Source organism: Rhinopithecus roxellana, chromosome 16, assembly GCF_007565055.1.
Source record: "Rhinopithecus roxellana isolate Shanxi Qingling chromosome 16, ASM756505v1, whole genome shotgun sequence".
NCBI classification, from domain to species: domain Eukaryota; kingdom Metazoa; phylum Chordata; class Mammalia; order Primates; family Cercopithecidae; genus Rhinopithecus; species Rhinopithecus roxellana.
This window is the reverse complement of record NC_044564.1, coordinates 12,698,229-12,722,797: the sequence shown is the minus strand read 5'-3', so window position 1 is coordinate 12,722,797 and position 24,569 is coordinate 12,698,229. Positions and strand designations below refer to the sequence as shown.

Genomic DNA, 24,569 nt, shown 5'->3' with positions numbered 1-24,569 from the left:
TTTCAGACCTGCCTTTGGGGGCCGTGCGTGTGTTGGTGCTGACCTGCAGGCCGAGATGTGCAACACTCAGGTAGGCCTGCTTCCTGGGGCAGGAGGGGGCAGCTGGTGGCACCGGGCCCTGGGGGAGCCAAAGTGACCATCTGTGGTTCACACCAGGACACATTTGAGAAGGACTTTGGGGCCAGGTGAGGTGGCTTACACCTGTAATCTCAGCACTTTGGGAGGCCAGATGGGTGGATCACCTGAGGTCAGGAGTTCAAGACCAGCCTGGACAACATGGTGAAATCCTGTCTCTACAGAAAATATAAAAATTAGTCAGGTATGGTGGCGGGCGCCCATAGTTCCAGCTACTCAGGAAGCTGAGGCATGAGAATCGCTTGAACCTGGGGAGTGGAGGCTGCAATGAGCCGAGATTGGGCCACTGCAGTCCAGCCTGGGTGACAGAATGAGACTCTGTCTCAAAAAATATATAAAAATTAAAAAAGAGAGAGAAGGACATTGGGAACCCCGTTCGTAAACCAGGCCAGTCCTGTTGATGTCCACAGAGCCCCTGAAGTATCCCGCCTCCCTCCCTGAGTGTCATTTTGCCCTCCAGAGCACATCTTGAAGGGAGAACTTCCCCACTAGGAGTACAGTGCCCTGCTGCATGGCTGCAGAGGAGTTTTTTTTTTTTTTTGAGACAGAGTCTCACCCTGTCACCCAGACTGTAGTGCAGTGGTGCTATCTCAGCTCACTGCAACCTCCGCCTCCCAGATTCAAGCGATTCTCCTGCCTTAGCTTCCCGAGTAGCTAGGACTACAGTCACCCGCCACCACGCCCAGCTAATTTTTTGTATTTTTAGTAGAAATAGGGTTTCACCGTGTTAGCCAGGATGGCCTTGATCTCCTGACCTCGTGATCTGCCTTCCTCACCCTCCCAAAGTGCTGGGATTACAGGTGTGAAAGTTTCAGAATGTTTCCAGTACTCTGGAGTAAACCCCATATGGTAGGCTGTCACTCCCCATTTCCCCTCCGCCACCCGGCAGCCATTGATCTCCCTTCTGTCTTTGTGGATTGACCTGTTCCGGACATGCCACGTACCTGGGGCCAGACAACAGGTGTGCTTCCTGCCTGCCTTCCTCCCCCAGTGGCACGTCCTCAGGGCTCACCTGTGCTGTAGCCTGTCAGCGCCTCATTCCTCTTTCTGGCTGAATCATATTCCACTGCAGGGATAGACCACATTTTCATCCAGTCATCTGCTGATGGACATTGGAGGTGTTTCCACGTTTTGGCTTCTGTGAACAGAGCCGCTATGAACGTGCTGGTACATGTTTGAATCCCTGTTTTCAATTCTTTTGGCAGTATGCTCAAGAGTGGAGTTACTGGATCATATGGGAATTCTATGTTTGACTTTTTTTTTTTTTGAGACAGAGTCTTGCTCTGTTGCCAGGCTGGAGTGCAGTGGTGCAATCTCAGCTCACTGCAATCTTCGCCTCTCGGGTTCAAGTGATTCCCCTGCCTCAGCCTCTGGAGTAGCTGGGATTACAGGCACGTGCCACCACGCCTGGCTAATTTTTTGTGTTTTTAGTAGAAATGGGGTTTCCACCACGTTGGCCAGGATGGTCTGGATCTCCTGACCTCAGGTGATCCGCCCGCCTCGGCCTCCCAAAGTGCTGGGATTACAGGCATGAGCCACCACGCCCAACCTATGTTTGACTTTTAAAGAAACTGCCAAACCATTTTCCATAGTACCTGAACCATTTCGCATTCCCACCAGCATTGCACGAGGGTTCTGGTTTCCCCACATCCACTGCAGTCCTTGCTGCTTTCTGTTGTTTTTTTCTTTTCTTTCTTTTTTTTTTTTTTAATAGAGATGGGTTTTCGCCATGTTGGCCAGGCTGATCTTGAACCCCAACCCCAGGTGATCTGCCCACCTCAGCCTCCCAAAGTGCTGGGATTACAAGTGTGAGCCATGGTGCCCGGCCTGTTTTCTGTTTTTTGATTTTGGCCATCCTAGTGGTGTGAAATGGTAGAAAGATTTTTTTTTACATTGAGTTAAATTCTGTCCCCTGCTTGGATGGCCCTGGGTGTAGGTTTGGCCCTATATGTATTACGCGTTCTGTATGGTGAGACCCTCCCTTTCCTCCTTCTCCAAATGGGTCCCCAAGACCTCCCCAGATCGCAAGGGGAAGGTCTTCGGCTAGAGCAGAGGGTGGTGGGATTTCGTGGAGGCAGCGTGGTCAGTGTTGACTCCCTGACTCCCGTCCACGGAGTCAACTCCGATTATCTTCTGTCAGTGCATAAAAGTCCAGGACGCCTGCCTGAGTGCAGAGGCTCCGGTGGTGAGGTCTTTGCTCCATGCTTTGGCTACCTGCCTCTAGGTGCACTACCTAAAGAATATACATCCCCATCACTGTTTTATTGAGTTCAGGCCTTGGAAGCAGAGGCTCTGAGCATAATGCTCTTTCCCGGCTTTCTTCGTTGCTGCCCTGTGTTCTTTATGGATTCCCCGGAGTTTTCCCATCAATAGAGAGGGGCAGGCACTTTTGTCACCCCGGTTTACAGAGCAGGGAACCGAGGCACAGCCTGGATCTGAGGCCACACCCATATCTTGATCCCACACTGCAGGGTGCCATGCAGTCTCCCAGTGACAACACCCCCCAATCCCTTTCCTCTTCCTGTCCTCTGCCTCCTCCTGGCCAGGCCTGTGAGAAGACCCAGCTGGAGTTCATGTCGGAACAGTGCGCCAGGACCGACGGCCAGCCACTGCACTCCTCCCCTGGCGGTGCCTCCTTCTACCACTGGGGTGCTGCTGTACCACACAGCCAAGGTGAGGCCTGCGGAGTGTGGGGTCAGGGGAGGAGCCAGCCCTGGAGACCCTTGGACAGGGTAGAGTCGTGGGGGGTTGGCCTCCTATCCCTCCAGCACTGGGCAAAGCGGCTCAGGCTCTGGTGTCCCACAGACCGTGGATCACATAGTGGCCAGGCCTCGCTGGCAGATCAGGCACTGACATCCCATCTCTGAGTCTCAATTTCCCATCTGTGAAATGGAGATAATAGCAGTAAGCCCCTCCCTGATCACTACAAGGATTCAGGGAGATAATTGGGAAATGCCAAGTGTGTTCCTTGGTTCATAATTCTGTTTTTTTGAGACAGAGTCTTGCTCTGTTGTCCAGGCTGGAGTGCAGTGGCGTGATCTCAGCTCACTGCAACCTCTGCCTCTGGGATTCAGGGGATACTTGCCCCTCAGTCTCCCGAGTAGCCGGGACTACAGGCTTGCACCACCACGCCGGCTAATTCTTTTTGTATTTTTAGTAGAGATGTGGTTTCACCATGTTGCCCAGGCTGGTTTTGAACTCCTGACCTCACATGATCCGCCTGCCTTGGTCTCCCAAAGTGCTGGGATTGCAGGCATGAGCCATTGCGCCCAGCCTTTGGTTCATAATTCAATACCATTAGTTATTAGATTAGATTAGGATTGTGATTAGGATTATTGCCTTAGGAGGTAGGATGGGGGGAAGATAGAAACCCTTGCCCCAGATGCAAAGGATGAAGCTGGGTGGGGGCTGGGAGGCCTGCCCCTCCTGCTTAGTTCAGGACCCCTTGTTCACTCTGCCCTCCCAGGGGATGCTCTGTGCAGGCACATGTGCCGGGCAATTGGCGAGAACTTCATCATGAAGCGTGGAGACAGCTTCCTGGATGGGACCCGGTGTGTGCCAAGTGGCTCCCGGGAGGACGGGACCCTAAGCCTGTGCGTGTCGGGCAGCTGCAGGGTAGGCATGTGTGGACATTGGCGATGGCCCTGGGGCCTGCCTGTCCTATCGGAAGGCTCCTGGGGGCAGGTCGGTGGGTGCTGGCCCCAGTGGAGCTGCAGTGCAGTCTGCAGGGGAGTGGTGCTGGGGAAACGGATCTGGACTTGGAGTCAGCCTGGGTTAAGGGCTGCAGTGTGACCTTGGGCAAGTCATTGAGCCCTCTAAGCTTGCTTCCTGTGTAGATGTTGGGGTGCTACAGAAGTGTTGCTGGTTTTATGGATCCCAGAACCTCAGAGCTGGCAGGGCTGCAGTGTCATTGAGGCCAGCACCCTCCAGTGACACTGGCCCCCTGTCCTTCCCTTTGCATAGACATTTGGCTGTGATGGCAGGATGGACTCCCAGCAGGTACGGGACGTGTGCCAGGTGTGTGGTGGGGACAACAGCACGTGCAGCCCACGGAACGGCTCTTTCACAGCTGGAAGAGTGAGAGGTAGGCAGCCTCCCTCAGGGCAGAGGCTGGGCTTCCCCCAGCCTCCAAGACGGCCACAGCCCAGAGCCTTGCTGCAGGGGCTGCTCAGGTCACAGGGCCTGCAACACTCACTCAGTCCTGGATGCCTCCTGCTGTGTCAGCAGCTCCCTCTTCCACTTCGCCACCCTCCTGTGGCAGGCTCAGATTTTGGCCTTGATGCTGCTGGGACTGTGGTGCCTCAGTAATGGTGGCTCACTGTAGCTGTGCTCAAGACTCTGTCTCAAAAAAACAGAATTATGAACCAAGGAACACACTTGGTATTTCCCGATTATCTCCCTGAATCCTTGTAGTGACCAGGACCGCGCTTACTGCTATTATCTCCATTTCACAGATGGGAAATTGAGACTCAGAGATGGGATGTCAGTGCCTGATCTACCAGCGACATTGGCCGGGTGTGGTGGCTCACGCCTGTAATCCCAGTACTTTGGGAGGCGAGGCGGGTGGATCACCTGTAGTCGGGAGTTTAAGACCAGCCTGGCCAATATGGTGAAACCCTGTCTCTACTGAAAATACAAAACTTAGCTGGGCGTGGTGGCAGGCGCCTGTAGTCCCGGCTACTTGGGACGCTGAGGCAGGATAATTGCTTGAACCCGGGAGGTGGAGATCCCTCTGCACTCCAGAGTGGGCAAAGGAGCGAGACACTCTAAAAAAATAATAATAATAATGTGGACATCGTGCATTCTGTAGCAGCTAGCCTCTTCTCTCCTGCTCAAGAAATCCCACTGAGAGGGACACAAGTGAATGAGAGGGATGGTAGTTACACTTGGAAAATCTTTGACTTTGGTGTATATACGAGGTCAAAAATCATTTGTAAATGCCAGTGCTTCTATGGAGAGTAGAGACTTGAGGGAGCAGAGACTCCCTCTGGCGTGCCCCACTGTGCTGGAGAACCTTGGCCCTGGTCCCTTCTCCCAGCCAGGGCAGAGCCTTGGCAGGTGGTCCTCCAGCCTGCTTTTAATTGCCCCCATGACAGGGGACTCACTGCTGCTGGAGCCAGCCCCATGGCATTGTTCAGTTTTTCCCGACCAGCTAAGATCAGCTCCCTTTGTCTGTGATGTGGTGGCCGTGAGGTCCATGCATCTTTCCTTCTTTTTTTCTTTCTAGAATATGTCACATTTCTGACGGTTACCCCCAACCTGACCAGTGTCTACATTGCCAACCACAGGCCTCTCTTCACACACTTGGGTGAGTTGACTGGAGGACTCCCACCCAGTTAGCTAGACTGAAAAGATGCAGGACACTGTCCCCAAGATGCCCTCACTTCTGACATCACTTGCAAGTTCAAGGGGTTCCCCAAACCACCCTCAGGCTTGATAATTGACTAGGAAGACCCCCAGAGCTCACTGAGAGCTGTGGCATGTGGCTGTGGCTCCTTCCAGAAGGACCTGGGGTAGAATTGTCCAAGGGAAGAGATGCAGGCAGAGTCTGGGAGGGTCCAAACAGGAGGCCTGATGTCTCAGGGATGTGACACCCTTCTAGCATTGGAGCGTGGCCATACACATGGAGTATTGCCCACACAGAAAGCCCACCGAGTGGGAGGTGAGAGTTTTTACTGGGATTTGAGTGCAAAGACATGATTGACTAATTGACCACGTGGATACTCTCAGTCTCCTGGTGACCCAAAGCATCTATCCTAAATCACATAGTTGGTCTTTCTGGGACAGCCAGCCCCCGCCCTAAAGGAAGACACTTCTGCCTGGTGTGACCTGTGTCTCCTCTTGGAAGCCAACAGCAAAGGCCGGGCTTCTCTCTCGGCAAGGCTGCTTCTTGGCTGTTCAGGGCCACAGTGGGTTTTTCTTTCTGGAGTGTGCCTGCACCTGACCTTTGAAGCCTTGGTTGCCAGCCCTTGCCGTGGGGTCCCTGAGCCCTGAGCCTGTCGAGTTCTGTGCATGAGTGCACTTGCTCATGGCACTCACCAGGTTGTGGAAAGAGGCACAGAGCCTCCGCTGTGGGGAAGCCTCTGGCTCAGATGCCTGCGGCTCCTTAGAGGAGGGCTGGGGACCCTGGGAAGGAGAGTCACTGACGTGCCTGTGAGGAGGATGGGTGCTCAGTTCCACAGGGCTAACAGGGCTGGTTCTCCGACAGCGGTGAGGATCGGAGGGCGCTACGTCGTGGCTGGGAAGACGAGCATCTCCCCTAACACCATCTACCCCTCCCTCCTGGAGGATGGCCGTGTTGAGTATAGAGTGGCCCTCACCGAGGACCGGCTGCCCCGCCTGGAGGAGATCCACATCTGGGGACCCCTCCAGGAAGATGCTGAGATCCAGGTTAGCAGGAGAGCCTGGGGGAGGCCAGTGGGGGCTTCTTCTTGGGGGCTATGGCTGCTTGCACGTTTGTCCATCCATCCATTCCCTGATTTGTTCATTTATTCATTCAGTGGCCACTTACAGGGAACCCACTATGTATTGGGCCCCGTGCTAAGTGAAATGCAGCTAGCTCCTCCAGGGGCTTAGGGTCCCACAAATAAATATCCAAATGTGCCTGTGCCCAGAGCCTGTGGAAGAAGGCCCTGTAGTTCTGGGATCAGGTAAGGTTGGAGGGCCCCAGGCAGGGGTCCGGGGCTCCCCGGGAAAGAGTGATGGAGCTGAGGTCTCAGATGAGCAGATACTGCCGGGCCAAGCAGGGAGGGAAGCGTATGGCCAAGGGAACAGTGTCATTGTGGGAGGGATGAAGGAAGGTCCTACTGTGTGGGTTTGTGGGGAGATGAAGGCATGGACTCAGGTGCAATGGCATCTGGGGAGCAGGCCTTGGTGCTGAGGATGCTGAGAACAGATGCTGGCTCCCACTGCTTCTTTGGGGTAGAGTGCGTGGGAACTGGAACGCCTTGTTCAGGTGTGTACTTGGTGATGTGTGCTCGCCCCTGTATGTCCCCATTGGTGCTTTGCTGAGGAAGGCACGTGGAGGGTGGAGAGACATGAGCGCAGGCTGAAACAGACCTGAGAACCTTGGGAGAGGGGCCCAGTCTCAGCGGCCCCAGCTGGCTGCTCTGGCAGCATCCTCTGCCCCTACAGCTGCCAGAGACAGCAGGGCCTCCCCCGTATCAGGCCAGGCCAGGCCAGAGCAAGCCCCTGTGAGTGGCTCATCCCTTCCCTTACCCCAATAGGGCTCCCTTCCTGCCCTCCCCTTGCCTGGGACATTGTCTCCAGATGCTGGCTGCTGAGTGGCTCTCCCATCATCCTCTGCGGTGTGTAAAAGAGCAGATTCTTGGGTCCTCTGCATATTCCCTGAATCAAGACTTCCCTGTGTTGGGCCTGAGAAGCCCCACTGTAACCAACACAGGCTTGCGGCAGTGGCCAGATGTGGGCATCAAGGGGGCAGGTGCTGAATGTCACCTCGCCCTGGGCTCTGGCCTCCAGGCTGGCCTCTTTCTTGGGCTGGCCTTGGGCACAGGACCCAGTTACCCTCCTGAAGAGCCTCAGGCCCAGGAACCTGCTGAAATTCTTCCCAGTGCTCTCCAGGCCAGGCCTAAGCCAGTAGCCGGCCCCAGGGCCCCAGGGATCCAGTTTCTTTCTGCCAACCCCACAGGCCTCAACTCTGGCTCCAGAAGCCTTCTGTGCTGGCCCTGCCCTAGCCCTTCTTGGGCTCCTTAGCTCAGCCTAAGGTGGGCCTGCCTTCTCCATTGTACTTTGTCCTTTACCCAACCAGCTTAGGGAGCCTTCTCTGTGCTGCCTGAATACCCTATCCCCTAACCTACCAATTACCTGTCCCCAGCCCCCTATCCCAACCCACTGAGAGCTCCTTGTGGCTTAGCTAGTGTCCTGTGCACTGTGCTATACCCAGAGCCTGGTACAGGTCAGTGTCGGCGATTGCCTGTCATTATTTTTGTTTTTGTTGTTTTTTGAGAGAGGGTCTCACTATCGCCCAGGCTGCAGTGCAGTGGCACTATCACAGCTCACTGCAGCCTCGACCTCCTGGGCTCAAGTGATCCTCCCACCTCAGCCTCCCAAGTAGCTGGGACTACAGGCATGCCCCATCATGCCCAGCTGATTTTTTAACTTTTTTTAAAAATAGAGATGGAGTCTCACGATGCTGCCCAGGCTGGTCTGAAACTTCTGGGCTCAAGTGATCTGCCTGCCTCAGGCCCCCAAAGTTTTCGGTTTACAGGCATGAGCTACTGTGCCTGGCCAGTGACTGCTTGTTGAACGAAAGATTATAGGGATGGAAGAAGTTGCGAGACTTCCCAGGGGAGGTGGCCATGACAGTGACCCTCAGGGAACCCACCGGACAAGGCCTGAAGCTCTTTGTCTGTCTGCAGGTTTACAGGCGGTACGGCGAGGAGTATGGCAACCTCACCTGCCCAGACATCACCTTCACCTACTTCCAGCCTAAGCCACGGCAGGCCTGGGTGTGGGCCGCTGTGCGTGGGCCCTGCTCGGTGAGCTGTGGGGCAGGTGAGACCCAGGGAAGGCTCGCCCACAGCATGGCTTGCCCCTGCAGGGAGGTAGCCTAGCCCTCCCGCTTCCCTCCCAGGGCTGCGCTGGGTAAACTACAGCTGCCTGGACCAGGCCAGGAAGGAGTTGGTGGAGACTGCCCGGTGCCAAGGGAGCCAGCAGCCACCAGCGTGGCCAGAGGCCTGCGTGCTGGAACCTTGCCCTCCGTAGTGAGTGTGGTGCTATCTGTGCAGCTCCGGTGGGAGAGAGGGTTCTGCTGGGGCTGCTGGGCTCTGTTCCTGGCCTATAGGGCCCATGTGGCAGGGCTGGGCTGAGCTGCTTCTGTGCAGGCTCTCACTACGCCTGCTCACAGCCCTGTGAGGGGGCTCTGTGAGTGCCCCGTTCTGCAGGTGAGGACACTGAGGCTCAGGGCAGACACGGTGACAATGTCAGCCCAGTGGGACCCACACCTGCTGCCATTGTCCGGGTCACCGAGGCCTCTCTTGAGCTCAGGCGCTCATGGCGAGATGGAGGTGATTGCCTACCTGGAGGGTTGTGGGGAGACTTGGGGAGCTCTGGTGCAAAGCCCCTGGCTGTCACTGCACCTGATGGGCACACTGTTAGGGACAAGGCCATCCCTGCTGGGTGCAGGACAGGGCAGCTGCCCACCAGCATGTGATTCGGGTGTCCTCAGGCTCAGCCACCTGGAGAGGCTAGGCTGGTCCTAGTGCCCATTGCTTGTCCCAGACCAGTGGAAGTGTGTCAGCACCCACCACCCCATCACCCCAAGTTAGCCTGGGACCTGGCCAGGGCCCCAACGCTCTGTCTCCTTCCTCAGCTGGGCGGTGGGAGACTTCGGCCCATGCAGTGTCTCCTGCGGGGGTGGCCTGCGGGAGCGGCCAGTGCGCTGCGTGGAGGCCCAGGGCAGCCTCCTGAAGACGTTGCCCCCAGCCCGGTGCAGAGCAGGGGCCCAGCAGCCAGCTGTGACAGCGGAAATCTGTAACCCCCAGCCCTGCCCCGCCAGGTGAGCCAGGGCTAGGTGGGCCTGGGAGAGGGCCTCCCTGGCAGAGTTCGTCCCTGCGCTGAGCCCCAGTCCTTCTGAGAATCCCCTCCTCCTGAGGCCTCTGGTGGAGCCTCACCATCCAGGGTGATGGGCAGTGTCACCTGGTGGTTGTAAGTGCCAGTGTCGGAGTTCCTTACTACCCAGGAGAGCCTGGGCCCATCGTTTCCCTCTCTGAGCTTCCGAGCCCCTGCTCTGAAATGGGGAGGCCGACCTGCCTGGGGAGGGGGTGGCTTCGAGGATGAGGTCAAACTGAACGGAGTGGGAGATATCACTTGCTCATCACCACCATCTCCACCGTGCCCACATGGCTGCATCTCATTCCCTCAGTGTCCAAGTTGACAGTGGCTTATCATCCTGCCCTGCCACTAACCAGCTGAGTGACAGGGCAAGTCCTCTCCTCTGTGGGCTTCAGTTTTGTGACCTGTCTGGTGGGAGGGGATTGGTCTGGATCATTGGTGGCCCACTCATAGCTCTGGACTCCTTTCCCTGCCCCCTCATCTGTGGCAGACAAAGCAATCACCACTTTTCCCCGCTGAGGCTAGATGGGGCCTCAGAATCCTTCTCAACACAGCTCTCCGGGCAGCCACTCCAGCGCAGGGCTGACTCACAGCTGAAACCCATTGGCCACCCTTGAACCTGGTGGTCCGATTCCATGTGGCACCTGTTTCTCTGCACCTGCTGTGGTGCATGGAGTCAGTGATTGCCTGGCTGGAGGTCGGTCTCTGCCTCTGGAGGGTAGGAAGGATGGGTTCTCTTGTTTTTTTTTTTTTTAAGACAGAGTCTTGCTCGCTCACCCAGCCTGGTATGCAGTGGCATGATCTTGGCTCACTGCAGCCTCCTGCCTCGGCAGGTGTGCACCACCAAGCCCAGCTAATTTTTGTATTTTTTGTAGAAACAGGGTTTTGCCATGTTGCCCAGGCTGGTCTCCAACTCTTGGGCTCAAGCAGTCTGCTCACTTCAGCCTCCCAAAGTGCTGAGATTACAGGTGTGAGCTACCGCGCCCGGCCAAGGATAGGTTCTGTCTCTGCACCCTGGAGGCAGGTGGGGTGCCTGACTGCTGAGCAGCAAGTGCTTGTTGAATGGGAACCTGCTGGCTAATGAATGGAGAACCCAGTGCTTCAGGGAGAGACCCTGAGCTTCACTTCTCTGTGGGGTCCCCCTTTGGGCTCCTGGATGTTGGGGAGCATGTCCTCTGCCTCCCTGCCCCTAGCAGCTGGGCTGTACCTTCCACTGGGTGGCAGAGGCAGGGCCTGATGACTGTCTCATGCCATCCTCAGGTGGGAGATGTCAGAGCCCAGCCCATGCACATCAGCCAGTGGAGCAGGCCCGGCCTTGCAGAATGAGACCTGTGTGCCGGGGGCAGATGGCCTGGAGGCTCCAGCGACTCAAGGGCCTGACTCCATAGATGAGAAGCTGCCTGCCCCTGAACCCTGTGTCGGGATGTCATGCCCTCCAGGCTGGGGCCATGTGAGTGCCCTGGGCATGAGAGTGGCTGGGGCTGTTGAGTCCTTTACCTGGCTGAGAGAATGAAGAGCACCCGTCGCCATTGTCCTCTAGGCCAGAGCGAAAACACCTTGCTTCTGTGGGAATGCTGTCTGAGGGCCACCCCTGCTCAGAAAAGAAGCTTAGAAAGAGGGCTCAGGGCCCCTCGGGAGGCTCCCATTCCCCTTGCAAGCCGGGCTGAGAGAAGCATCTGAGGAGAGTATAATGTAGCTGCTGTGCAGAGAAATGCTGCCGGGCTCCCGCCCGGTGTCCAGGGACTGGAGGCTGACTGGCCTTGCTCTCTGGCCTGGGTGCTGGCAACCCTCGCCCCTCATGGCTGGGAGGATTGCAGGGCCAGTCATGCTCCCATGTCCCACTCTTGGTTCCAGCTCTCAACCAGGCCCACAGTGAGCACTTGTGCTGCTGAGGAGCCTGCAAAGGTGGGGTGTGCAGCAAGGACACCCGCTGGGAGACTGGGGAGCCAAGGGAGCAGGGGAGGGAGCCCCGGTATGCACATGCCACTTCCTGCTCTCTCTGCTGCCTCCTAAGAAGATTGGGACGGGGGTCGCTGGGTGCTCAGAGGAGTCCCAGACCCATGAACTTGTTGCTGTTTCCCACAGCTGGATGCCACCTCTGCAGGGGAGGAGGCTCCCTCCCCATGGGGCAGCATCAGGACAGGGGCTCAAGCTGCACACGTGTGGACCCCTCTGGCAGGGCCGTGCTCCGTCTCCTGCGGGCGAGGTGAGGGCCCCCGGGATGCTCCTGGGGACCAGCACTCATGGTAACTCTCTTATCCACTTGCATCTTGCCTCCTTCTTTTTTTTTTTTTTTTTTTTGAGATGGAGTCTCGCTCTGTCGCCCAGGCTGGAGCAGTGGCCGGATCTCAGCTCACTGCAAGCTCCGCCTCTGGGGTTTACGCCATTCTCCTGCCTCAGCCTCCCGAGTAGCTGGGACTACAGGCGCCCGCCGCCTCGCCCGGCTAGTTTTTGTATTTGTGGTAGAGACGGGGTTTCACCGTGTTAGCCAGGATGGTCTCGATCTCCTGACCTCGTGGTCCGCCCCTCTCGGCCTCCCAAAGTGCTGGGATTACAGGCTTGAGCCACCGCGCCCGGCCGCATCTTGCCTCCTTCTAAAGAGCATTTGAGGTGGATTGCAGAAAATCCAGACTATACGGGAACACGCCGTAATACAAGGAGATCAAGTATAGTAGCTGACAGCCACTTCAAATGTGAGCGCTGACTGGCTGAAAAGTAGGAAAAGACAACAGTGCCGAGCAGTGCGGCACCAGAGCCGTTCCTGATGGCCCCGGCAGAGCGGCCAGAGGGGGCCCCAGTTGACGACCTGAGCAGAGAAACCTTAGCTTTAAGATACACAGCGTTAGGCCGGGCGCGGTGGCTCACGCCTGTAATCCCAGCACTTTGGGAGGCTGAGGTGGGCGGATCATGAGGTCAGGAGATGGAGACCATCCTGGCAAACAGGGTGAAACCCCGTCTCTCCAAAAAGTACAAAAAAAAAAAAAAAACCAAAACTAGCTGGGCATGTGGCGGGCGCCTGTAGTCCCAGGAGACTGGCGTGAACCCGGGAGGCGGAGCTTGCAGTGAGCGGAGATCGCGCCACTGCACTCTAGCCTGGGCGACAGAGCGAGACTCCGTCTCAAAAAAAAAAAAAAAGATACACAGCGTTCTTCTATTTTCCCAATCTTGCTTTATTGTAGTATAACACACATATTATACAATTTACCATCATAACTGTTTCTCCCCGTGCACGTCAGTGACATAAAAGCACAGTTACATTGTTGTGCGGCCATCACCACCATCCTCTCCAGAACTTTTCCAGTTTCCCAAACTGGAGTTCTGTCCCTGTGAAACACAAACTCCCATTTCCTCCTCCACAGCCCCTGGCAACCTCCATTCTCCTTTCTGTCTCCAAATTCTACAATTCCAGGGACCCTGTAGAAGTGGAATCATATAGCATTTACCTTTTCGTGACTGGTTGATTTCACTGAGTGTGATGTCCTCACAGTTCATCCATGTTGTAGCATGTGTGTTTCCTTTTTTTTTTTTTTTTTTGAGACGGAGTCTGGCTCTGTCGCCCAGGCTGGAGTGCAGTGGCCGGACCTCAGCTCACTGCAAGCTCCACCTCCTGGGTTTACACCATTCTCCTGCCTTAGCCTCCCAAGTAGCTGGGACTACAGGCGCCCGCCTCGTCACCCGGCTAGTTTTTTTTTTTGTAGTTTTTAGTAGAGATGGGGTTTCACCGTATTAGCCAGGATGGTCTCGATCTCCTGACCTCGTGATCCGCCCATCTTGGCCTCCCAAAGTGCTGGGATTACAGGTTTGAGCCACCGCGCCCGGCCGTGTGTTTCCTTCTTAAGGCTGAAAAAGATTCCACTGTGAGTGTATCCTTTATATGTTTATCCATTTATTCATCAGTGGACACTTGGCTTCCTTCCACATTTTGGCTATTCTATTGTGAATAATGCTTCTGTGAACATGGGTGTGCAAATATCTGTTTGAGTTCCTGCTTTCAGTTCTTTTGGGTGTATACCCAGAAGTGTGCTAGCTGGGTCAGATGAGAATTCTATGTTTAATTTTTGAGGAACTGCTGGATTGTTTTCCCCAGTGGCTGCACCATTTTACATTTCCATCAATGGTGCATAAGAGTTCCAATGTCCTCCCATCCTTGCCAACACTTTTTATTTCTGTTTTTTATTTTTATTTTTTTTTGGAGACAGAGCCTCATTCTGTTGCCGAGGCTGGAGTGCAGTGGCACGATCTTGGCTCACTGCAAGCTTCACCTCCGGGGCTCAAGTGATTCTCGTGCTTCAGCCTCCTGAGTAGCTGGGACTATAGGCGTCTGCCACCACACCTGGCTAATTTTTGTATTTTATTTTAGTAGAGAGGGAGTTTCACCATGTTGGCCATGCTGGACTCAAACTCCTGACCTCAGGTGATCCGCCCACCTTGGCCTCCCAAAGTGCTGGGATTACAGGCATGAGCCACTGAGCCTGCCTATTTCTTGTGAGGCTATTCCTAAAGGAGAGACTTGAGAAAACTGGCCCTAATAACATCTTTATGATAGACACAGAGATTTTCATATTGAGATTTATTTTTTTCTTTTTTTTTTTTGAGATGGGGTCTTGCTCTGTCGCCCAGGCTAGAGTCCACTGGCACGATCTTGACTCACTGCAACCTCTGCCTCCCGGGTTCAAGTGATTCTCCGCCTCAGCTTCTTGAGTAGCTGGGATTACAGGTGTGCACCACTACACCCAGCTAATTTTTGTATTTTTAGTAGAGACAGGGTTTCACCATGTTGGTCAGGCTGGTCTCGAACTCCTGACCTTGTGATCTGCCCGCCTCGGCCTCCCAGAGTGCTGGGATTACAGGTGTGAACCACTGTGCCCGGCCCATATTGCAATTCTTATAATGCCTCTCAATAAACAATAACAGCTACCATTTGTCAAGTATCTACTATGTGCCAGGCACTTTTCATCTCCCCTTTTAAAAATCTTTATAAATGACTCTGCAAGGTAGATGCCATTATCTTTTTTTTTAATTTAAGATTCAGAGGGTTAAGTCAGTTGTCTGAGGTCACACAGCTGGTAAGTGGCAGAGCCGGGACTGAAACCCATGCAGGCCTTACGTGCTAGAGCTGCCCAGTGAGCCCAGGCTGCAGTCCTTGCTGAGCCCGCCCCTTGGGGCTCCGGGTCTCTGCTTCGTCCACGCAGGCCTGATGGAGCTGCGTTTCCTGTGCATGGACTCTGCACTCGGGGTGCCTGTCCAGGAGGAGCTGTGTGGCCTGGCAAGCAAGCCTGGAAGCCGGCGGGAGGTCTGCCAGGCTGTCCCGTGCCCTGCTCGGTGAGTGAGGGGAGCAAGACTGTGCAGGGGAAAGTCTGGCCTTGGGATGTGGCCTCCTACAGAGTGCTGGCCTTCTCCCTGCAGGTGGGAGACCCGAGCCTTGGCTCCATGCCCGGTGACCTGCGGAGGGGGGCAGGTGCCGCTGGCTGTGCACTGTGTGAGGCTAGACCATGGCCACCCCATTCCCCTGTCTCACTCCAAGTGCGGGCCAGAGCCCCGGCCCAGCCCCTTTGAAGACTGCAGCCCAGAGCCCTGCCCTTCCAAGGGAGACAGGGGGTTCTAGGTCTGCATCCTGGCTCTTCCCTCACCTCCAAACCGGATCTTTTGACCCTCAGTGTCCTCACCAGTGGGAGCAGGTCATATTGTGCCCCCAGAAGACTGGCGGGGGGGTTAATGAAAGGATTAAATGCATGTGAAGTATATGCTAAACACAAAGAGTGTAAAATGCATGCTAGATGCAATGCGTGTAAAGTACATTGCACAGGATCTGGGATGCTGTGGGCACACGTGGTTGCTGGGATATTTCTTCATAAACTGCTCTTTATGGACCACCTAGGCCCCGGGGCTGTCCTGGAGCTAGGGGACACAGCAGAGAACAAGGCAGAGAAATGTCCCTGACCTCCTGGAGCAAATGGAGGGGGAAAAGAGGACAGATAATAATAGGACAGAGGGGGAATGCAGTTTGATGGATGGTATTCAGTGTGATGCAGCCAAACACAGCAGGAGGGGAGGAGGGGAGAGCTAGCGAGGTGGGCTCCAGGGCAGTGGTGCTGGGATCACTGTTCAAGAAAGACACGCAGGGCCCTTGGGTGCCTGGACCCCTGTCCCCACTGTCTCTGGGATACGACATCTGTCGTTTGCCCTCACCTCTCCCTTCTGTAAAATGGGTTTGTCCAAATATTCTGTCCACTCTGCCAAGCCTCTTGGTGAGGACACAAGGGGGCCTCCAGAAAGAGAACCTCTCCAGGCCCTTCCCAGCTTCCTGTCTCTTCCTGGTCTGGGGAAATGAAGGGGGAGACCTGACTCCCCTGGGTTCCCAGGCCCTGGGGCTGTTTGGGTTCCTGACTTCAGTTTGCTCCAGGTGGCAGTACAAGCTGGCGGCCTGCAGCGTGAGCTGTGGGGGAGGGGTCATGCGGAGGATCCTGTATTGTGCCCGGGCCCATGGGGAGGATGATGAGGAGGAGATCCTGTTGGACACCCAATGCCAGGGGCTGCCTCGCCCAGAACCCCAGGAGGCCTGCAGCCTGGAGCCCTGCCCACCTAGGTGAGTCAGCCGGTGACGGGAGGGGCAGCTCCTGGTGTGTGCAGATGCCAGGCCAGGTGCTGTGGTGTGCTCCTATAATCACAGCTACTTGGAAAGCTGAATCAGGAGAATCACTTGAGTCCGGCAGCGCAAGTCCAACCTGGGCAACACAGTGAGACCTCATCTCTAAAAAAAAAACAAGATGGGGCCAGGTGTGGTGGCTCACGCCTATAATCCCAGCACTATGGAAGGCCGAAGTGGGTGGATTACCTGAGGTCAGGAGCTTGAGACCAGCCGGGCCAACGTGGTGAAACCCCATCTCTACTAAAAATACAAAAATTAGGCCGGGTGTGGTGGCTTACGCCTGTAATCCCAGCACTTTGGGAGGCTGAGGTGGGTGGACCACCTGAGGTCGGGAATTTGAGACCAGCCTGACCAACATGGAGAAACCCCACTCTACTAAAAATACAAAATTAGCCAGGTGTGGTGGTACATGCCTGTAATCCCAGTTACTCAGGAGGCTGAGGCAGGAGAACAGCTTGAACCTGGGAGGCCAAGGTTGTGGTAAGCCAAGATCACACCACTGGACTCTAGCCTGGTCAACAACAGCAAAACTCCATCTCAAAAAACAAAGCAAACAAACAAAAAAACAAAAATTAGCTGGGTGTGGTGGTGTACACCTGTAATCCCAGCTACTTGGGAGGTGGAGGCAGGAGAATCGCTTGAACCTGGGAGGTAGAGGTTGCAGTGAGCTGAGATCACACTGCTGCACTCCAGCCTGGGCAACACAGTGAAACTCCCTCTCAAAAACAAAACAAAACAAGATGGGGTGGGGGGCTCAGTGGCCCAGGAGCCAGTCTGTAAGGAATAGGGCTACCTGGCAGGCTGTGCTAGGTGTGAGAGGTGAAGTTTAAGCACCGTGCAGGCAGGGTGCGGTGTGGGGAGGCCTGGGGGACAGACGAGGCAGCATTTGAGCAGAGCCTGAAGCTGTGAGCACCAGCATTCTGAGGTGGAAGACGGGAGGGATGGAGGTTCCTGCAGGGACACACACAGCCACACTTGGACATGGGACAGAATCATGTTCAAGTCCGTGAGGTCCAGAGCCCAGTGGTAAAGGGCCAACATTTGCCTACCTCATTTATAATTCTTTAATGGTTTCTTTTTGTAGGTTTGCATTTTTAATAAAGAAGTACTTTTCTACATCATATAGAAACGTCCAGAAAAGAATGTAACGGACATGTGTGTTCCAGCACTCAGGTTTAATAGATAGCACCCTACTGCTATGTTTCCTTCCTGTCCACTTACTTTATTTATTTATTTATTTATTTATTTATTTATTTATTTATTTATTTATTTATTTTGAGACGGAGTCTCGCTCTGTTGCCCAGGCAGTGGTGCAATCTTGGCTCACTGCAACCTCCGTCTCCCAGGTTCAAGCCATTCTCCTGTCTCAGCCTCCCGAGTAGCTGGGAATAAAGGCACCCACCACTACAGCCAGCTAATTTTTGTATTTTTAGTAGAGACAGGGTTTACCATATTGGTCAGGCTGATCTTGAACTCCTGATCTCAGGAGATCTGCCTGCCTCAGCATTCCAAAGTGCTGGGATTACAGGCGTGAGCCATCGAACCCAGCCAGTCTCCTTAGTTTTAAATAAATGCAGTTACAGATAAGATTTCACTTAAATTTAGGCTGGACGTGGTGGCTCATGCCTGTAATCTCAGCACTTTAGGAGGCTGAGGTGAGTGGATCATTTGAGCCCAGGAGTTTGAGACCAGCCTGGGCAACATGCCAAAACCTCATCTCTACTATAAATACAAAAATTTGGGCATGGTGGTGCATGCCAGTATTCCCAGCTACTCAGGAGGCTGAGGCAGGAGAATCACCTGAGCCTTGGGAGGTCAAGGCTGCAGTGAGCAGAGATCACACCACCACTGCACTCCAGCCTAGGCAACAGAGTGAGACCCTGTCTCAAAAAAAAAAAAAAAAAAAATTTTACTTACATTTAAACCGTGTACTAATGTATTTGCAAAGTAGGGATCAAGGGTTTTTTTTTTTTTCTAAATTGTTAACCAGCATCTGTTGAACAAGCCCTGATGCCCCCAGGTGGCTCCTTGGTGGTATTGGTGTATGTTAGAATCTATGTCTAGGCTTTCTACTAGGTTTTTTTCTTCTCCTTTTTTTTTTTTTTTTTTTTTGAGACAGAGTTTTTCTCTGTCACCCAGGGTGGAGTGCAGTGGTACAATCTCAGCTCACTGCAACCTCTGCCTCCTGGGTTCAAGTGATTTTCATGCCTCAGCCTCCCAAGTAGCTGGGATTACAGGTGCCCACCACCACACCCAACTGATTTTTGTATTTTTAATAGATACAGGGTTTCACTATGTTGGCCAGGCTGGTCTTGAACTCGTGACCTCAAGTGATCTGCCAGTTTCTGTTTGTTTTGTGTGTTTTTTTCTAGCTATTGTCTTGCCCATAAAAAATTGTTTTAAATGTTGTAGCTTTATAGCCATTTAACATCTGTGTCACAAGTGTGTCCTGATTTCTTTGCCTGTGCTAAAGTCCCTTGGCTGTGTGTCGCATTTATTTTTCCACATCACATTTAGAGATGATCTGGGATTTTATGGGAATTGCAGGGTTTTTCACACTGCACGCTGCCTGCATGGTGATTAAACTTCACCTCCCACACCTAGCACAGCCTGCCAGGTAGCCCTGTTCTCTACAGACCGCCTCTTGGGCCACTGGGCCTCCCCTCACTTTTTTTCAGAGATGGGGTCTCACTATCTCTGAATGTTGCCCAGTCCTGACTTGAACTCTTGGGCTCAAGTGATTCTCCTGCTTCAGCCTCCCGAGTAGCTGGGATGCAGGCACACACCACATGAGCTCTGGCTATCTCTCTGACGTTGCTGTAGCCACCCTGGCCTCACTGTCCTGGAACATTCCAGGGATAATCCCCTGACTTAGGGCTTCTGTGCTAGCTCTCGCTGCCTGATGTCTTCTGTGGATATCCTCGAGGCCCTGGATATCCCTCCCCGAGGCTTGGCTCATACACCACAACTCCAGAATGACCCAGAGCCCTCCCTGAACATCGGTCCAGAAAGGCACGCTCGTCCCTCCTGTGACGCTCTGCTTGGCACTTTGGGAGGCCAAGGCGGGAGGATCACTTGAGCCCAGGAGTTCTAGACCAGCCTGGGCAACATAGTGAAACCCCGTCTCTACAAAAAATACAAAAATTGGCCGTGCGCAGTGGCTCACGCCTGTAATCCCAGCACTTTGGGAGGCCAAGGTGGGGAGATCACAAGGTCAGAAGATTGAGACCATCCTGGCTAACATGGTGAAACCCCGTCTCTACTAAAACAAAAAATTTGTCGGGTGTGGTGGCGGGCGCCTGTCGTCCCAGCTACTCGGGAGGCTGAGGCAGGAGAATGGCATGAACCCAGGAGGCGGAGCTTGCAGTGAGCTGAGATCGCACCACTGCACTTCAGCCTGGGTGACAGAGCGAGACTCCGTCTCAAAAACAGAAACAAACAAACAAAAATTACAAAAATTAACTGGGCATGATGGCACACGCTTGTAGTCTCAGCTGCTTGGGAGGCTGAGGTGAGAGGATGGCTTGAACCCTGGAGGCTGAGGCTGCAGTGAGCTATGATTGCACCACTGTCCTCCCTCCTGGATGACAGAATGAGACCATGTCTCAAAGAAAACCATTAAAATAAACTAAAATATAAAATTTCTGCAATGCACACGACAGCCCCCACAGCAAAGCAGCATCCAGTCGCTCATGCCAGTGATGCCCAAATGGAGAACAATCCATGCTCCAAGAGGAGGTGGGGTCTGGCTTGGTTCACTGCCACCTCCCAGTGTCATGTAGAACAGCGCCAGGCCACAGAAGGCATGGGTCCAAGAGGCAGCGCTGCAGGGTCATGGGGGAGAACAGTATTGTGATGAAGATCCCAGCTCCCTTGCAGGCGCCTGGGTTCGTGTCTGGGCTCTGAAGAACGTGGGCCATAATTAGTTATTGAATGATTACAGATCAACATGGGCAGGGTTAAGGTCCTCGGCCTTCCCCCTTGTAGAACGTGGGGTGGTGAGATCTGTCTCCTGTTACCCAGGGGCTCGCTTCCTGTTGCTGTTACTTGGGTCCATAGGCAGCCCCTGGGGTGCTGACAGGTGTTCTGTGAGAAAGGCGATGAGAGGGGGATATGCAATTAGGGAAAAAGAAGCTTCTTTCCTCCAGGGCCTTTTGGTAGCTCTCCTGTGCCTGTGAGCCCTGGCCCCAGACAGGAGGGGCTCTGTGGCTGCACTTCCCATCTTGCCTGGCCACAGAAGCTGTCTAGGCAACTGTTCGAGGACACGCGGGTGGAGAGGGGCCCGCATGGGGCAGTACCGTTTCTGGGGAGACCCAGCCTCTCTTTGGGGTCTTCTCTTCCTGCAGGTGGAAAGTCATGTCCCTTGGCCCATGTTCGGCCAGCTGTGGCCTTGGCACTGCTAGACGCTCGGTGGCCTGTGTGCAGCTCGACCAAGGCCAGGATGTGGAGGTGGACGAGGTGGCCTGTGCAGCACTGGTGCGGCCCCAGGCCAGCGTCCCCTGTCTCATTGCTGACTGCACCTACCGCTGGTATGTCGGGACCTGGACGGAGGTGAGCACAGCGGATGCTTGGGATCCCTATGGGGCTGGGGCGGGCATCAGCTGTGGCTGCTTATGTGTGAGGGAGTCTAGGGGGCATTGGTTCATTGTGTCCCCAGAAAGGAAGGAGAGAGCTGGGTCTGTTGGTGAGGGGGCACCTAGAGGCAGATACACAGAAGGCCTAGAGACCTGTGGGCAGCTAGGACTTAAGAGGCTCTTAGGTTTGGGGACACTGGAAGATGAACAACAGGCCACTCAGTTCTATACAGATGACGGAATGCCAGCTGTGCCACACACCTGGCAGGGCAGGAAAGACAATGGTAAATGGAGCTCAGGCTGCCCCCTGGAGGGGCTCGCTCATGGTGTGGAGGGGGCACAGGCACAGCAGACAGAGATGAGTTGCAGCCCCGCAGGCCTGCTTGCTCTAAGGCTTGGAGAGACAGAGAGGCCGTGAGGGTGACAGGGACCCAGGCTTGAATTCTAGCTCCTCCCACCTACATGACCTGTGCTGGGTGCCCTCTCTGAACCTCAGTTTTCTCATCTGTGAAATGGAGACACTTACCTGCCTCCCAGCTTGTACAAAGATTATATTGGATCACTCCTGGCCTGTGCTTACCACTGTCCTTGTCACTTTCTGGCAGGGTCAGCTGTGACTCCTCCTCCCCTCTCTTGGCAGTGCTCTGTTTCCTGTGGGGATGGCATTCAGCGCCGGCATGACACCTGCCTCGGACCCCAGGCCCAGGCGCCTGTGCCGGCTGATTTCTGCCAGCACTTGCCCAAGCCAGTGACTGTGCGTGGCTGCTGGGCTGGGCCCTGTGTGGGACAGGGGACGCCCAACCTGGTGCCTCACGAAGAAGCCACTGCTCCAGGACAGACCACAGCCACCCCTGCTGGTGCCTCCCTGGAGTGGTCCCAGGCCCGGGCCCTGCTCTTCTCCCCGGCTCCCCAGCCTCAGCGGCTCCTGCCCGGGCTCCAGGAAAGCTCGGCGCAGTCCAGTTACGTCCTGTCCTCCTTCCTGTCGGGCAGCTGCTGTAGGAGGGGTGGGCAAAGGCATCTTCCTCTGGGAAGGACTGGCACAAGAACTTGGTCCCTGGGATGTGTGCCTGGGAGGCCAGGATCAGGGCTGGCCCTCTTCCTCCCTGGCAAAGCAAAACGTCCCTTTTACTACTATTAAGGGGAAGTAACTTGAAGTTAGGAACCCAGCTTGTGAGCCCTCTAGCCTCTGGGCTGCTCTGCATGTGCCCCTGCTTGCCGGAGCATCTGGAAGCAGCCCTGTGCCCTGAGGGTGATGCTCTGACCTACCTAGCCCCCGTCCCTGTCCTGAGAAGGCTTCCAGCTGGGCCTTGGTGGACAGGGTCCACTCCTACCTCCTGGTCTCCTTCCTCAGCTTGGAAGCCCCGGAGCCTGCCCTGCTGGAAATCCCGGAAGCACTGCTTACCTGTCTCCTGCTCCCTTTTCAGGTGCCTGTGGCAGGCAGCACCTTGAGCCAACAGGAACCATTGACATGCGAGGACCAGGGCAGGCAGACTGTGCAGTGGCCATTGGGCGGCCCCTTGGGGAGGTGGTGACCCTCCGCATCCTTGAGAGTTCTCTCAACTGCAGTGCGGGTATGTCTAGGGCCACACAAGCGATGCTCCCAGTTATGGCCCCTGCCGGGAGCCAGCACAACGCTGCATGCTCTGTTCCTGGCAGGAGCCCCATGTACATTCCCAACTTTAGTTTGCATTCCATCTCATGACTGGGGAGTGATGATCTGCATTTTACAGATGAGGAAACTGAGGCTAGGAGAGATTAAGTGACGTGCTCAGTTACTTAGAGTCACATAGCCAGCAGTAGGAGAGGCGGGACTTGAACTCGGCTCAGTCTACCCCGGAGCCACTCCTCTGCTGACCAGGCATGGTAGTGCTGGACCCTCACTGCCCTGCTGCTTCCTAGGGGACATGTTGTTGCTTTGGGGCCGGCTCACCTGGAGGAAGATGTGCAGGAGGCTATTGGGCATGACTTTCAGCTCCAAGACCAACACGCTGGTGGTGAGGCAGCGTTGCAGGCAGCCGGGAGGTGGGGTGCTGCTGCGGTATGGGAGCCAGCTTGCTCCTGAAACCTTCTACAGAGGTATGGCCAGGCCTTCTCCACCTCCCCTGGGTGCTCCGGTCCTGGCAGGGAGGCTGGGTGGGTGCTGCTGGGGATAGGGCCAGTCCCAGTGGGGTAGTGGGAAGATACAGAGGGAGCTGACTGAGATGGAAGGAGCTGGGGTTGGCCAGTGTCAGTCTGTACATGCCAGGGAGAGGTCACAGGATGAGTGCTACATCCCTCCTCTTTGGGACTGTGCAGCAAGATGGATGGATGTGGGATGTGGTCCACATCCTCAGTCAGTCCCTCAGGCCTCTGCCCCACACCCACCCACCCCGCCCCCAACCCTCCAGCCTTTCAAGGCCCTTTAAGTTTTTGTGGGAGCCACTGTCCTTCGGCCCTGTTCTAGTGCACTGGTGTGAGCACACATGCTTGTACATGTGTGTGCACCCACAAGCACACCTCAGAGGATGCCACCTCAGGGACCCCTGCCTTGCCCATGGCCCCCTAGATACCCTCTGATAGCCCTCTTGGTTGTCCTGGGGGGCTTGCCCTCTCCCAACAGTCCAAGCTGGCTGAAGTTGGCTTCCCTAGTGGGTTCCAGAGGTTCCTCGGCTCCCTCAGGTGTCAGGGGTTTAGCGGCAATGGGCTTAGCCTCTGCAGAGACCTAGTGCGCCTCCTCATTGCCCCAGCACCTGCCTGGGCAGAGAGCTGTGTACATGCCTCAGTGCACAGGCGCTGCTGGGTCCTGCCAAAAGGCTGTGAGCCCACTGTCATCGTTCACATTGATTCTCGCTTCCCAGCCCAGCCCCACCCACACAGGCACCTGCCTTGAAAGAGGTGCAGGAGGTACAGGCAGGTGGTGGCTCTAGTGAGCTCTGAGGAACAGCAGTGGCTGCCATGGGTGGAGCCTATCCTTGGTGCCAGGTTCAGTGTGAAACACTCTTGCACACGTGACATCATTGAGTCCTAAAGACCACTCTGCTCAGTGCATGCCATTGTTTCCTTCAGTTGCAGAGGAGGGAACCAGAGCCCAGAACATTTAGCCTTTGCCTAAAGTCACTGGGCCAAGAAGTGGTAGAGGTGGGGTTCAGCAGGGTTTGCCTGGGAACCCCGATATTGACCACAGTGCCATGCAGCCCTGCACTGCTTCCTGGCTGTGAGTTGCCCTGGCCTGTGGCATCAGCGGTCTGTCTGGGTTTCTATGTCCCACTTGCTCCCCCTGCAGAATGTGACATGCAGCTCTTTGGGCCCTGGGGTGAAATCGTGAGTCCAGCCACGAGTAAGGCAGGGGGCTGCCGGCTCTTCATTAATGTGGCTCCGCACGCCCGGATTGCTATCCATGCCCTGGCCACCGACATGGACAATGGGACCAAGGGAGCCAATGCCAGCTACATCTCGGTGAGGCCCAGCATGGGGACTTGTGCTGTGATTCTGGACAGCTTTCCCTAGCGGGGGCAGGACTAGGAGACCCCCTTCAGTTTATCTCAGACTCAAACCCTCCAAATCATTAGTGAAAGAATGGGAGAAGAGTGCTTCCTCCACATATTCACCAAGAAATGTTTTTTGAGCTACCTACAAGAGTGAAATAGTGGCTCACACCT

General features: G+C 55.1%; 1 protein-coding gene across 1 annotated transcript in view; it reads left to right on the top strand.

Annotated features, from left to right (window-relative positions):
• Window positions 1–24,569, top strand: part of ADAMTS13 (ADAM metallopeptidase with thrombospondin type 1 motif 13) — a 39,197-nt gene that overhangs the window by 13,536 nt on the left and 1,092 nt on the right. The window contains exons 12-29 of the mRNA XM_030919476.1: window positions 7–70; window positions 2,682–2,808; window positions 3,602–3,750; window positions 4,099–4,219; window positions 5,363–5,443; window positions 6,344–6,525; window positions 8,514–8,649; window positions 8,729–8,858; window positions 9,467–9,652; window positions 10,969–11,158; window positions 11,794–11,914; window positions 14,901–15,030; window positions 16,112–16,294; window positions 20,704–20,908; window positions 21,572–21,890; window positions 22,356–22,502; window positions 22,831–23,007; window positions 24,194–24,366. Coding sequence (XP_030775336.1) covers window positions 7–70; window positions 2,682–2,808; window positions 3,602–3,750; window positions 4,099–4,219; window positions 5,363–5,443; window positions 6,344–6,525; window positions 8,514–8,649; window positions 8,729–8,858; window positions 9,467–9,652; window positions 10,969–11,158; window positions 11,794–11,914; window positions 14,901–15,030; window positions 16,112–16,294; window positions 20,704–20,908; window positions 21,572–21,890; window positions 22,356–22,502; window positions 22,831–23,007; window positions 24,194–24,366 — 2,821 coding nt within the window. The remainder of the gene's footprint in view (window positions 1–6; window positions 71–2,681; window positions 2,809–3,601; window positions 3,751–4,098; window positions 4,220–5,362; window positions 5,444–6,343; window positions 6,526–8,513; window positions 8,650–8,728; window positions 8,859–9,466; window positions 9,653–10,968; window positions 11,159–11,793; window positions 11,915–14,900; window positions 15,031–16,111; window positions 16,295–20,703; window positions 20,909–21,571; window positions 21,891–22,355; window positions 22,503–22,830; window positions 23,008–24,193; window positions 24,367–24,569) is intronic.